This window comes from Xiphophorus maculatus, chromosome 2 (assembly GCF_002775205.1).
Source record: "Xiphophorus maculatus strain JP 163 A chromosome 2, X_maculatus-5.0-male, whole genome shotgun sequence".
In the NCBI taxonomy this organism is placed as follows: Eukaryota; Metazoa; Chordata; class Actinopteri; order Cyprinodontiformes; family Poeciliidae; genus Xiphophorus; species Xiphophorus maculatus.
In genome coordinates, this window is record NC_036444.1 from 12,412,738 (window position 1) to 12,427,551 (window position 14,814).

The window sequence follows — 14,814 nt, forward strand, 5'->3', positions numbered from 1 at the left end:
ATGTAGGGTTACCAGGGTGACAAGCAGTCACTGCAGTTTTTCTCTCAATTGGAAACAGAAGGAGAAAAGTGTGAAGGAGAATGGCTTACTTTCCCAACTTCTTTAACATTCTTACATTCACCTTGGCTTAAAATTAATGGTGTACTGCATGAACCTCAAGACGTGTCAGGTTGCAACTTGTTAGCAACCTGACATGTTGAGATACTTGCATTCTTCAATCAGAACATTCCAGAAGAAAAGCAAAGTTTTTACCATTTATAATGTTGCCATATTTATATAACACTGATAATTTTAGGTGATGAATTGCTGTAAAATAAGTTTGTAAACAAGTTCTGGTTTGCCATTCTTGTCTATTGTGCCATTCTTTAAAATTCTTAAAGTACAACGTGTTGGGTAAAATGTCAATATTGTCTTGTTCAAGTATTTATGAGTATCTCTAAAAGTTGTGGACTTAAAGCAATGACTTTAAGCAGGGCAATTTAGTTTATTATGTTTAATCAGCTAATTACAATCCCTAGGCCTGTCACGATAAACAATAAATCAATTAATCGCACGATAAATTAAAACTATCGACCTCATTTTAATTATTGGCTTTATCGTTTCTTCCGGCCTTTTTCTCTTTCTGTTAATGACACTGAATGAAAAAAGGCTCAGCTCCGGTGCTCTCCACTGACCCTCCCTTCCTCATTTCCTTAGTGTAATGCCCAACGGCCCATTTTCAAAACCTGAGAGACCACACATCAGCTGACAGAAATCCTAGGTATAACGGTTCGATCGGGTTCGTTCCTGCCGTGTGGTGTCCAACAATGGGCACATAATAATGGCTACAAGTCCACTTAACTAATTTTAAAACCAGGCTCTAATCAATGCTTTACTACAATCTACCTGCAATGCATGTGGCTAGTGTCAGTCCTGACTGAATGAAAATCATTACAACCTATTCATGTCACGTTAAGGAAGAACAGCTGAAAAGTTACCGGGTTTATCAACTGCGGTAGCAATTTCGCTCCAACTCCTCCCCTTGTCATTTCTATATTCTTTGCACAAAATGTTAAATAAACATTAATGTTGTTTCCATATCATCTCCAATGTCCTCTGGACTTCCAGTTGCACCGTGTCAGCTGTTTGGGATTCCCCTCCATAATTTCCCCTGAGAAAGCAGAAAGCAAGAGGGGAATCCGCTCTTTCTGATTGGCTGCCTGTCACATTCAATGAGTTGCTCCCAGTCGGGGAAAACCCCTGATTTAGATCTGAGCGATGATCAACCCTAACCACACACTACAGGATGATTGGTTATGGCAAGCGATTGTTGTAAAGGGAAAATCGTGTAGTGTGAACTATTGCATCAGGTAGTCGGATGTGCCCATCTTCTCTATTTAAATCTAATGATTACTGAAGGGCAATATAGTATAAAGACTTCATAATCTGCCCTTTTTTGGTTGAATGCAGTGTTTATTTCCACTTGGGCTTAATGTTGTTCAGTTTTTATTCAAGTATGTTTTTTGTTAATGGTGACTGAGAATCCATTTTATTTTTGTTTTTGGTTGTTTTGTTTATTTTGTTTATCAGTTCCAGTATTGCGTGTTCTTTTGAAAGCAAAGTGTATCTATCTTTGGCAGGAAATAACATGCATTATTGCATTATATACATTTCCATTAAATCAGTGTAAAAAGGTCTTCAATATTATCGTTTATCGCAATACATTTTGAGACAATTAATTGCTCAGCAAAATTTGTTATCGTGACAGGCCTAACAATCCCACATGTTTTGCGTGGAAATTTTAACTTTGTAAAGAAATGTTAGGTTATTGCTTTAACTGTAGGTTTTTCAAAAAAAAAGTCAGAAGGAGCTCAGTGAAGGAGGCTAAAGAAAATATTTATGTTTTAAAAAGATTTGTCTGCAGTTCACTGAATAACCTGGAGAATTATTGGCAGTTCTTTTGTATGATTTGTTTGTATTTGCATTGAAAATAAAAATTCTATAAAAAAATATTCATATAGCTAGTTAGGCAGACAAACCATGATATTGAGTTTTATTACAATCTGATGGATGAATACCTGTAATTAATGGCATTGACTGGTTGTTTTTGTCTTCAGGGGCCACTTCAGTTGGCTTCAGCTGGACCGGCGGGTATTGGAGCATGAATTCCCTAAAAAGTCTGGTCCTATTGTTCTCTACTTCTGTGTCAGGTGAGTCTTTCTTTCATCTTCTAATTAGTCCTGTGGAAAAAGAAGAGAAGACTGTGTGTGTTAGCATATGTGTGCGTTTGTGCATACACATAAAGTAGATTCATGAGTAGTAGGAACGGATTAATAAGATTAGTTATGAAATAGCTTTGACCTCGGTGCTTAACTCCTGCCACAGGGTCTCTCAGCCAATCATGAGCCTCTTAAACCTCATCAGTATGCTTTGCATGGTAATCTTATGCAAATTGCCTTGTGGAGCCAAGAATACACTTTAAAAGAAGGCAAAAAAATGTGAAATATAGGAAATTATCAAATAGATTTTATGATCAGACATAAATAAAGGCAGTTTTTAAATTATTCAGCTCAGATAAGATCAGCCAAAATCAATGTTTTTCAGGCATGAATAATCTTTTTAAGGTCATGCAACAAGATCTCAGTTAAACATTCTAAAACCCTTATTATTATTTTTTGCTGTTGTTTAGACGTAGACTTGCTGGTGTGCTTTGGATCCTTGTCCTGTGGCAAAACCCAGGTGTGCTTGAGCTTAAGACCACAAACTGAGGGGCGGATAGTCTATTTTAAAGTTTTCTCGCCTGTCCTAGGAAGATTCACCACTAATCTGTTTTCTCTATTTTTGGATAACCCTGATTTTGGCTTTCTAGAATCTCAAAGCCTTAGAAAAAGTTTTGTAACCCCCACCAGACTGATGATGTTTTATTTTCCATCTTTAGATGGGGACTGGTTTATTGTATTTTAGCCTTGTTGCTGTTGTTAGAGAAGTTTTTTTTTTCATAATCTATAAGTTATGCAGTTAACAGCTCTAGATGTGACTGGAGAAGCTGAACTTAGCTGTGTGGTTAATCACAGTCACTTTGGGAAAAGGAAAATCTGAATAAATCTGGTAGGGGGCAAATACTCTCTCACAGTGCTGCATCTAACAGTGGCATAGAAAATAATCTCAGCACATTACTCTCCTGTTGAAAACCAAGGTGTTATTTACTTTCTGTGATGCTGTGTGCATTTTGTTTATTAGCTATATTGTAGGTTTTTCCAGAACAATATTTAAAACCAGAAAAGAAAAATGTTGATTGAAATATAATGACAAGTAGATTATCCTGGAAAATCCTAGAAGTGAAACTGTTTGTCCTGGTATACCATTTACTTCAGAGATCCAACCCAAATAGTAGTCTTTGTTAAACACATTCATAGTAGCCTGATGCATATTGACGACCTTGAACAGTGTTATTGTTTAGATATTTCCAGGATGACATTTACAATACAGCTAATGACACAACGAGCCTGTTGTGCACCATAGCCCCATTCTCTGCACATGCTCATATTTAGAGAACAATGGCTTTGGCACACAATGTAACTGCGATGTGGTATAAATGTGTAGATTTCATTGATAACTGCGGACTGGAGACCCTGTCTGAATCAAATGTCAGGCACTGAATTGTTTTAAACAACCAAATGTGTATGTGGCGGTGGCGGGTTGGGCAGGTTGAAGGATGAGGGTCTCTCTTTGTGTATTTACATAGACTAATAGGTGTTTGAGGTTGGGGAGGGGATGCTATGAACTTTGACTCCATTTTGAGGCTGCATCCCCTTTTCCCCTCCCAACACAGTTCAAGCCAGTCACTAACCTCAATCTCTGAAAATGTCACACTGGGTGAAACCTCTTTCAAATACTTCCCAGGCACATTTTTTAAATTCATTCAGTGGACATGCACACTCCAGAGATTGCTTGAAAAGCAATCATCCCAAATGTCAGACCTTTATCTATTATCAGTCTCACCATATAGTCCAATGAGTATAATTTTCTGGAATTTGTGTCTTTCTCTGTGCCTGAACATTACACACGTTGCATTCTTATGTGGTATTTATGTTTTGTTTGCTGTAGATTTATGTTGTTTTTCTCTTTGAAGAACCTTGAATAATGCGTTACAACAACATTTAATTTCCCTATGGGATAGTACAATTTTTTGAATTTAATTGAATAAATGTGCAGCATGCCTACCTCAGGAGGTGATCTTGTTGTGTGTCTCATGTGCACTGTGGCTTTAATTAAATGTTCACAGAATATTGACGAAGCTCCTCTCATTCTCTCTTGCTGCTCAATAAGTAAAGCGATTCAAAACCCTCAACTATTGATGTCCCCTGAAATCCTTCACACTCAATACCTATACACACTCATTCACATCTACCCACTGATTTAAATGTACTTTCAGCAATATGTGCTTAGTTCTCATTATACACACCTATCTCACTTACATAGTTCTCTTCTTTTAGGCGGAGGGTGGGAGGATCACCATAAGTTAAGTTTAGATGTTGGTCATCTGAAACATGATTATTCTTTAATCTTAAACAAGTCAGTGGAGCTTTCACTATATGTTTAAGGTCTTTGTCCTTCTGGAGAGGGAACCTTCACCCATTCTCAAATCTTTTGCAGCCTGTTGCAGGGTTTCCTCCAGGATTGGCCTGCATTTAGCTCAATACATTTTCCCATAAATTCAAACAAGCTTCAATGTCCCTGTTGAAGAAAATCATTCCTATGGCATAATGCTGCTACTGCCAGCTTGTCATGGGTCAAAACACGCAACCCATCTCGTCCCATTCTGTTTGCAGTAGATATTTGCCAAAATTAGAAATACTGCATCACAAAAGATGCATTGAATGAGCTGCTCTTGACGTTCAGAATTATGTATAAGTTATAATGGCAGCACAAATAAGCACAAGAGAAATGCAACAATCAGGATTTCCATGTTTGTTTTCATGCTGGGTCTGTGCTCTGTCCCGCCCCCATCATTTCTGTCCAGTGGGAGCAATGATTGGCACCTGTGTGGCTTTGTTTACCAGGCTATAGTTTCCTTGCAAAAAAGCACAATGTGATAGCAAACTGCACCAAACTAAATGTCCTGGATGTGAATACAATCTTACATTCTTGTATTTGTTGTGTCACACTGCATGTCAAATTTTATGAAAGATTTCAACACTTCCTTCAACAAGCCATTTTTTCATAATACCAGATTTTGAAGTTTGTTCTCTTGTTTTGAAGTCGCTGTTTATTCACTAATGTTCCTTAACAAACCTCCTTGGCCTTCACAGAACACCTGTGTTTGTACTAAATTACACTCGGAGGGATAACATTTACTGATTAGGTGTCTCTTTAAAGGCATTTGGTGTGCAACCAAATGCCTTTGTTCAGGAGTGTAACACTAAGTGGGAGCCTAATACAAATGCAAACCAAATTCTACCTTTAAAGATTCAAAAACCATGTAGCGTTATGCTCTGTCGCACAAAATTCCAATATAATTCACTGACGGTTTTATGTGCCAAAATATGAACACGTTTAATGTATGAATGCTTTTGCTGTGTGTGATTACTGTAGTGTATAAATGCAGTGTATAAAGCCCGTGAGAGACTTGATAATTCAAAGTGCAAAAACATGTGAAAGGGCATGTGAGAGCATCACAGAATCTTTTTGATACATTTCCACTTGAGTAGCTAACAATGTGTAGCCTCCCAGTGCACCACCCTTGCTCCCCTCTGGGTCTGCATGCATTCATGAGCTAAATTTAGTCTGCATTATTATGTTAGTACCCTGCTCACCGATCTGCCAGAAGTAGGTTACTGTGCTTCTCTCTCCAGTGTTGCTGAGAGTGTGTTTTTGTACTGGATCACTCTTGGTGCTGCACAGCGGTAGACATAATGTGCACATTTAAAGTCTATCAGCGTATGTGAGTGCAGGTGTCCCACAATCCCAGATTGTGGGAATGTGCAGACGATAACAGGCTAATAGTGGATTACTGCCAACCGACATGGTGAGAGGGATACTTAGTGCAGAACTAGAGTGAAGAGAAGCTTATTCTACCGCTTTAGCTCTTGGTATGGTGTGCCCCCCTCTGGTCATTTTAATTGTTGCACTCTATCGCAATTGACTATAAAAGCCAAAGCATTTATGTTTTGTATTAGTTTTTAGAACTAAAAAACAAGACAATGAAACTCGGAGATGTTATTCATCAACTTCACTGACATTCTTCAGAGTTTTCATGTTCAACTTTCTTTCTGTGCTTTTAGGTTTTACATTGAAAGTATTTCCTACCTGAAGGATAATGCAACAATCGAGCTGTTCTTTCTTAATGCAAAGTCCATCATATACAAGGTAAACACTTTACATCGTTTTCATTTTACATTTGAAATATCATTGACATAATATGTGGATGTGTTTATATGGGTGATCCAAACCCTATGCATTTAAGGTGTCATTGAAAAGTTTTTGTGTACTCATCACTGACATGGCAAAACAAAAATATTTTGTTAAATATCCTTTAGCAAGTTGCAGAGAAGTCACACACTTTCTGTATCTATCAACCTTCATGTCTTCGTGTTTTGTGAAACCTATAAATATTACTACTGACTGTATATGTGAGTAGGAAAGCAGATTTTGGAAAATGTGTTTAAAATCCAAATTGGTTTCCGTTAATTCATGTTTTCTAAAAAGCATTGTTTTGTTCTTTAATCATTCCATCCTGAAAAGAACTATTCAAATTCATGAACAAAATTTTGTTTTTGGCAAGCTTAGTGTGCATTAATGTTGGACTGCAATTGTAAAACCAAAATTTTATTTGATTTAAAATGATTTTAGTTTCAGAAGTTGCTCAAAGGATGTTTTTAGGTGAAGCTTTGATGGTGACATAGTGTTTTGGAGGCATGTTTTCTCATTTATGACCTAAATGATGAGATGATACATGAGGAAAGTTTGGCTTTTCATCCTGCATGCTGTGTTCATGAAGCAGAGAATGTGAACAGTTTGCATCAGCTGTTAGCCATCACGCTGTGTGCTGCTCCACATTCCAGCAGCTAACGAATGACTTGACACATTTACTGCCATATGGCACTGTTGAAGCACATTTATTCAGGCTTAGCAAATGCCAGTTGAATATGTATACTAGAGTTAACTGTGAAAAGAGTTACAAAGGTAGAAAACATAAACTGCTAAAAACAATTAGCAAATAAATTACTGCTCAATGTACCATGTGAATGTAGTCTGCCAAGACACCACTTCATTTATTGACAGCTGTGTCTAGCAGTTGTGTATTTTGTCCAGAAGAGGGCGTATGCAGCTTCAAGAAGTTATTCCTTATTGCCAGAGTGATATAATGTGTTCCTGATCAGTTTTTTATTATTGTAAGAATCACGCATAAGACCAATTAAACAGAAATATTTTTAAATACAGAAATAGCAAACTAGATGGCATGATTTCCCTAATCATCACTGACTGTGGAAATGTCACACTGGAGCTTGGTTTGTTTCTGTACACTTCCTCCAGATTATGGGAACTTAATTTCCAAATAAAAAGGGCAAGATATACTTATAAATGCAAAGAAAACTTTGAACCATCGAGCTGCAGTTCATTTCTTTTCCTCCTTAGATCAGCTACGGTGCTTCTGATCTTATCCCTGATTCAAGATTGCCTTAATGGAAGGAGTGTGACAGTTTTTTTCAACTTGTTATTCATCCACCCAAACTATTGAATAAAGTTTGCTTTAAAATCCACTCAAACCTCCAATTATCCCTGTTACTGTCCAACTTTTTCAACCACATTTTTTCTTCCACTCGACTGTCCAATAAGCTGCTTGGATGCAGCAGTCTGTAGAGCCTGCTTCGTTAGTAGTAAACCTTTGTGGCTCACTCACCTTGCAGAGGATTTTCTGCTGGACAACCTTTAACCAGCTGTCTTCATAATGTGTCGATGGCAACATAAAATTTCTGTATTGAAGTAGTTTTTTGGTCTTGCATAACACAGTAAATATTTTAGATTTTATTTTTGTGGCTTTCTTAAACTGTTTGGTGTTAATAGCTGTAAAGTAGTAGCAGTTAGTTGTGCAGCACACACCACATGTATTCAAAGCTGAGCAACAGCGTTATTGCTTCCAGGTTAAGCAAAAGACTTTGATCATTCAAAACTGAAGTACTCTAACATATACTTATCATTTTCTGCTTAGTTTTGACCATGGCAACATTTTGTTTCACCATAAAAGAATATGCACTACAGGAAAAAAAGAAATAGGTGATTTGTAGCCACCCTGGGTGGTACACACCACTGTGGGGATTTCTCATTCTCGTATTTCATCAAGACTCTCTGAACTTCAAACCAATTAAGAAGTGGATTGTAAAGCAGCATTCCTAGCATGCCTTACCCACTACTCGCATCCTGTTGACCCTTATCCCTTTGTCCAGCTTTGTGTACAGAGAAGGTATCTCACACATTGTGAAAATGCTAACTAACCACAAACGGATACATTCTTCTACACTTGTACCCCTCTCACACCTTTTGGCCTGATTAGTTTGTTAATGTGTTTTTTCATGGGACACTTTCAAATAATGCCCACTTTACTTCTCCTCTTATCTTTGATTGCACAGATTAGAAAGGGAGAGAAATATGGCTTGTAAAGCAAAGAGAATTTAACCATTTATCATTAAAGCCAATGTTTTCAATTTAACTGCTTTTTATCTGTCAAACAATGTGTTACTCAACACTTCTGACTTAGTCTTCTATTATTGCAGGAGCTCATTGAAGTGGACAGTGAGGTGGTCTTTGAATTAGCCTCCTACATCCTTCAAGTAAGATTTTGTTTTTTGTATGAGTTGATGCTGTATGCATTTGTGTGAATTTCTACCATGATACTTATTTATTTATTTGTTTGGTTCTTTGGTTAGCCCACACAGTAATTGTAGTAGTTGAGTTACTTTATGGGATATTGGATGAACATGAAGCAGTTCTATTATAAGTGAAGTGTTTGTTCCCAATTCAAAATGTCTGACCTTTCGTAATCTGCTAGTTTCATAATTAACAGATTGAACCCAAATTTTCTAATGTGGTTGCCATTCAGTTTTTATTATGTGTGAGAGGGCGCTGTGGGCGTTCAAACTGTCTCGCCTGTAAGTTCATTTTCTTCCGACTAAATCTTTGATGTCATTTTAACGTTTTATTTTTTTGTTGCTAAATATTACTTCATATGAAATATGCAAAGCTGGCATTAAATATTTTTTCCACTAAATACATTTTATGATGATTGGTAAAGTTACACTCAGGTTCTGTCTTTAACATCAAAACTCTTCTTCCTCCATCCTTCTCTCTTTCTTGTCCCTCCTTCAGAGTAGGTCAGTCCATTAACTGTGATTATGCAAGGTCATGTTACACAGCCTGGACTGAATGGTTTATATCTCTGTGTGTTTGAGTGGGCTCGCCTCCTGTGTGCAGGTGCAGATGTACAGTATCGGGTATCTCTTCTGCAGAGCTTCAAAGGTTCCCCTCTAAATGGATGTTTAATGTTCCCCCTTTAGTCCAGCAGTGTGCCTTTTATTACTCATTCACTTCTACAAACAGAACATAAACAGAATTTATGGTTATTGTTCAGTTATAATTCATATGTTTCTAACATGTGTTCATTTTGTTCCACAGGAAGCAAAAGGAGATTTCAGCAGGTAAGCTCCACTGCATGAACAAAATCCATTTTGCATACCCAAACTATTCTTTTTACCTTTTTCGTTTTTATTAAGAGAAATTGGGCACTGAATACAGTAAAACCCCTAAAACTAACAGTGTTTATAATAATTTTCCTGCAGTTGTAATGTCTGACTTTAAAAGTATGTGCAACAAAATTAATCTTCTTCGGTGTGCTTTAGCTGGTCATTGTGTAAAGAATATGTCAGAAAGTGTGACTCTCTGTGTGGTGAACCCGAAAGCAGAAGCAAACATGACAGCAGGGATGATGAGTTCAGCTGTTGCTCTGCTCCTCCTGTTTTGTTTTTATCACTCCTCAAGTGACTCACATCCTATTCAACTAATTTTCTTCTCAAATCGCTTAAGGTAGTTAAACATTTATTTCACCAGATGAAACATCAAGAGTAATTTCTTATTTAATGTTAGCCTGAAACACTTAAAGGAGAAGAGAGGGGGAGAGGGCAATAACAACATTTATTACATTACATTCATACAACGATTTTACATTAGATTCACTAATTGCTGCACTTGACCCGGATGACGCGCGAAATTCAGATGGAGGGCAGGAAGTGAATTTCTCCGGTTCAAAACAAAGCAAAATTGATCACAACAGTACGCTAATACCCTAAATAGGCTGGAACAGACAAGACATCTCGAAAAAATACACGTATATTTAGGATATGATCCGTATTATCTCGGTAAAAAAGACTTATCTTATAATATTGATGATTTACCCGCATCGAGGCGATCCATATAACTATCTGGTGCTGCAGACCTCATATTATACGAGTCAGAAGAAAGTTTTCAAAAGCCTGGAGAATACAATCATTTAGTTTCAAGTTGGGTCAAGCATTTAGAATCAAAAGAAGCATTAAATGACTGTCGACTTGTTGTCGACGGTTGGAACAACCATACAGGACACAGACTTTAGACAACTCCTTCGTCAAGATGGCGCCGGCGCAGCAGGCTGCCTGCAGACGCAGCTCCCGTCGTGTGTGTTTGTCTGTGTATATTTGCTGTAACCGATTGAGGATCCGTGCTTGAAGAACCCATGGATCATCAGTTGGGCTTTCCACAATGGCTGGATGTGGTTCTGTCAATGTTCTCCGCGTTCTTCTGCTACTTTTTCTACTCTTGGTTGCGGAGAACCTCGCCGAGCGGAGTAGCGGTATTGTTTGCTCGCGTGAACGGCTGATTGCGCTGTGTGGGCCTCTGCTGCGGCCCGGAGACGGGCCTGTGGTCCCGGAGGAGTTACGGAGGAGACGACGGGGCTGCGGGTGTGGAGTTAAACAGAGGTAGAAGAGGAGAAGGCGCAGAAGGAGTACTGGGAGTGCAGTATCTTCTGCTTCACGGAAACCTGGCTGCACTCGCTTATTCCGAAATACAGCGTGGAGGTTCCTGGATTTTCCTTGGTGCGCGGGGACAGGGACTTTTCCAAGAGTCGGAAGAAGAGTGGCGGCGGGATTGCACTTATGTGAGTGAGAGGTGGTATAATCCCGGTCATGTAAACGTGAAGGAACAAATTTGTAGCCCGGACATTGAACTTCTGGCTGTGGGAATGCGGCCGTGTTATTTACCGAGGGAGTTTACGTCCGCCATTTTGATCGCTGTTTACATTCCCCCATCAGCTGATGCAGCGGTGGCCTGTGACGTCATCAGCTCTGCCACAGCCAAACTACTGACTCAACACCCGGACCTTGTTATTGTGTCTTGTCTCTTGTCTTGTCTCTATGCTGTAACTGCGAAGTAATTTCCCTGCTGGGATGAATAAAGTACTTCTATTCTATTTTATTCTATTCTCTTTTTGATGCTGGATCAACAGAAATAAACGGGCTGCATTTACTTCCGGCCCTCCATCTGCATTGGGTGACGTCGATGCTACGTCATCTGAAACCCAGCAATTTTTTTGTCCTTTCTGTATCAAAAGCAAAGATATGACTTCAAGAGTTATGTTGGAGCTAACTATTAACAGACTTCCTAATGTAATGATAACTGTTGAAAAATGTGAAACATCATTCATTTTCCTTTAAACTTAAATTGGATTAACTCAGAAGCTGTTGAGTAATCTTTTCTGTAATATTTCATCTTAGAAGTGACCATAAAGTGGATCCTCTTGTCAACCTAAATATACAGCTTCCCTGGTCCCTGCTTTGTTGTGGTGCTGATAACCGCAGTTACTCCTGTGAAAGAAGCAAATGCACAGAGTATCCTACATAAGGCTGGAATGTAACACTCTGGAGACATTCTTTTGATTCTTCCCTCTTTACTCACCCCTCTTCCCACCCACACAAATTTTACCTTTCTGAAGGTCCTTAAACTTTGTCCTTTGCAAAGCCGTACATTATCACATTTTTGTATTATATTTTTTTTATAACTGCTTTAACTGTAAGAGTAGCTTTTCTAAAATGATAAAAATGTTACAATATCCAAATATGTCTGTGATGTTCTGTTTCTTTTTGCTGTAAAAGAGCCAAACTACATCTTGCTTGGAACTGTAAAAATATCTTTATGCATTGACTGTTTTCTTATCCATGGTTATCTGCATATTACAGTAGACTTCTAAAAAAAAAGGAACCTGACGTAGCGTTCTTTGAAAAAATATTACTGCCCCTTCAGGTTTTTCAGATTTACTTTTCATAACTACAAACATCAAGGCATTTCATAGGGACTTTATGTAATAAAAAAATGTCAAATCCATACTGATTTGTGATGGTATTGTGGGGTAATTTGTGTTAGTATGTCATATAAATTCCCAATTTTATTAGTGGTTTTAGCAAAGCAAATTGCGAACAAGTTCAGAGGGTATGAATTTTTTTTCAAGGCATTGTACCTGGTAATTAGTCACACAAGCAGATATGAACAAAAGCAGACACAGCTGTTTTCACACATCGAAGAACAGACAGACTGGGTGGATGGGATCTCTTCCAGTGACTTAGCTCATAGGTTATCATGTTCCCGAGGCTTTTCCAAATTTTCTGGGGCCTTTGGTGGAGGCTGGAGTGAGGCCTGGGGATTAGAGTTGAGCATTAAGAACTCTTGCCACTGGAGGTCTGAATACTGAATCTGGGGCCAAGTGCTTGTAGTTTTCTGCATGGCTCCGTGTCTCATTTACTCTATCTGCATCCTAATCTGTTCCAGCTCATTCCCTGATCGTTTTTATCCCCTCTTATCTTTACTTATCATTTGAGTTTACATCTGTATTTCTATTTCTGTTGCTCTTTTTCTTCCTGCAGCTGTTTAGACTTAGACCACACCCAGTGCTTAAAATAGTGCACATTTCTTGGCCATCAGCACTTATTCCTCGTTTTTGACTGGATGCAGTTCTTGTACTCATTTTCACTCATATTTAAAACAGTTGAATATATATGATAAATTTTGTACTCCTAATTTGGTGTTTGTATCTGTTAACATTTATGTGCATGAAAACTCATTTTCAGCTCATGATAGAACTTGGAGAACAATAGGATGAATCAATTTTTCAAATATATTTTTCTCTTGCAGCGATGATGCAACCAGGTCTGATTTGAAAAAGCTCCCTGCTCTGCCCACTCAAGCTCTGAAGGAGCACCCATCTCTGGCTTATTGGTGAGAACCTGTTCAGCAAATCATCATGCAGACTTATTTACTATCTGTCACTGTAATAATGCCCTGTTTTCTTCTATTGCTCTCTCCTACAGTGAAGACCGGGTAATAGAGCATTACAAGAAGCTCAATGGGCAGTCTAGAGGACAGGCTATTGTAAAGTGAGTATGTTTATGCGTCTCTGGTTTTGTTTATGTCCTGCATGTGAAAGACTTTCTTCTGTTTTTTGTTACATATCTGTCTTTCTGCTCCTTGCAGTTATATGAGCATTGTGGAATCTCTGCCCACATATGGAGTGCATTACTATGCTGTAAAGGTACAGTTTAACTACACTGCCTTGACTTTTTTTCTCACACATGCACTGCACAGATTTTAGTTTCCTTGGAGTCTGCAAGCAGATACCTGGGAAGTTTTGCTGTGTTTTTCAGGACAAACAAGGGATCCCATGGTGGCTGGGTTTGAGCTATAAAGGCATCTTTCAGTATGACTACCAGGATAAAGTCAAACCAAGGAAGGTGAGCTTGTGCTTCAGCCTCTCTGAAGAAAATTAGTATAAGTGGGATAATGTTATTCGTAGCATATGATGTTTTGTACTCATTCATTTTGATTAAATTTCTCTTTCTTTAGCAAATGTATGGCTTTAAAAGGAAATGTGTTTTCCCAGTTTTTGCATCCTAAGAAATACCTCCACCTGATGCCTTATTTCATTGTCTAAAATTAATTTTCATAAATTAATTTCTTCCATTCTTCCAATTTAATATTACCCGCTTTGGTAATGAAAAACATGTAAGAACCTTGTCTATAGCATGTTGTTTTCCCTATTGTCCATTTTCCAGTCAGTGAGTCAGGACAATGTGATTGTGTAGAGAAGTAGCAGGGATGACAACTGTCTGGAGACTCTGGTCTTTGACTGAGACATCCTGTCCTCAACTTATTCCCGCCTTTCTGAGGAAGCCTTCCTTCCAGTCAGTGGATAAAGTGACAACCAGTTTATTTTACCTTTAACTTGTGGTCCTGGCCAAGGTCTTGAAATCTCGCATTCACTATTGTTAAGCTCATTCGCAAGCTTTGTAAACTTACTGGCCATCAAAAACTCACTAATACTAGAACTGATTATTTTGCTCATAAACACAGGCAGGAACTTGTTGATGAACATACACACAAGCACCAAACTAAAAGCTGAACTCACCATGCTGAAGACCATTTTCCTGTCTGCTAAATGTTTTCCTGTTTCCCTTTAAACCGCTTTGGACAATTTCAATCGAAATCGTCTCATTAAAGAATTTTGATGCAAGTTAAGTGTTAGATCATTGACAAGATAGTGAATTTTATTCGTCTAATATTATATCCAATTTACAGACACATTGTGTCACATAAATAAACAGTAAAAAAAAAAAACATTAGTAATTTGTGTGTGTTTTTGTGTGGTCCACTATTGTCTGGAAAACTCTAAGAGGGATTTTAACCCCCAGCCTCCAGGTTGTGCGTTACAGCTGTGCGTTTTGTGTCAGAGCGCGGTGCTCCTCCTGCGGCTCCACA

General features: G+C 38.3%; 1 protein-coding gene across 7 annotated transcripts in view; it reads left to right on the plus strand.

Moving 5' to 3' along the window:
• frmd4a (FERM domain containing 4A) overlaps positions 1 to 14,814 on the plus strand; it is a 121,202-nt gene that overhangs the window by 86,250 nt on the left and 20,138 nt on the right. For all 7 annotated transcript variants that reach the window (XM_023345170.1, XM_023345172.1, XM_023345162.1 and 4 more), the window contains exons 4-11: positions 2,097 to 2,189; positions 6,264 to 6,348; positions 8,754 to 8,810; positions 9,652 to 9,674; positions 13,195 to 13,278; positions 13,371 to 13,436; positions 13,534 to 13,591; positions 13,704 to 13,790. In XM_023345170.1, the coding sequence (XP_023200938.1) occupies positions 2,097 to 2,189; positions 6,264 to 6,348; positions 8,754 to 8,810; positions 9,652 to 9,674; positions 13,195 to 13,278; positions 13,371 to 13,436; positions 13,534 to 13,591; positions 13,704 to 13,790 (553 nt within the window). The remainder of the gene's footprint in view (positions 1 to 2,096; positions 2,190 to 6,263; positions 6,349 to 8,753; positions 8,811 to 9,651; positions 9,675 to 13,194; positions 13,279 to 13,370; positions 13,437 to 13,533; positions 13,592 to 13,703; positions 13,791 to 14,814) is intronic.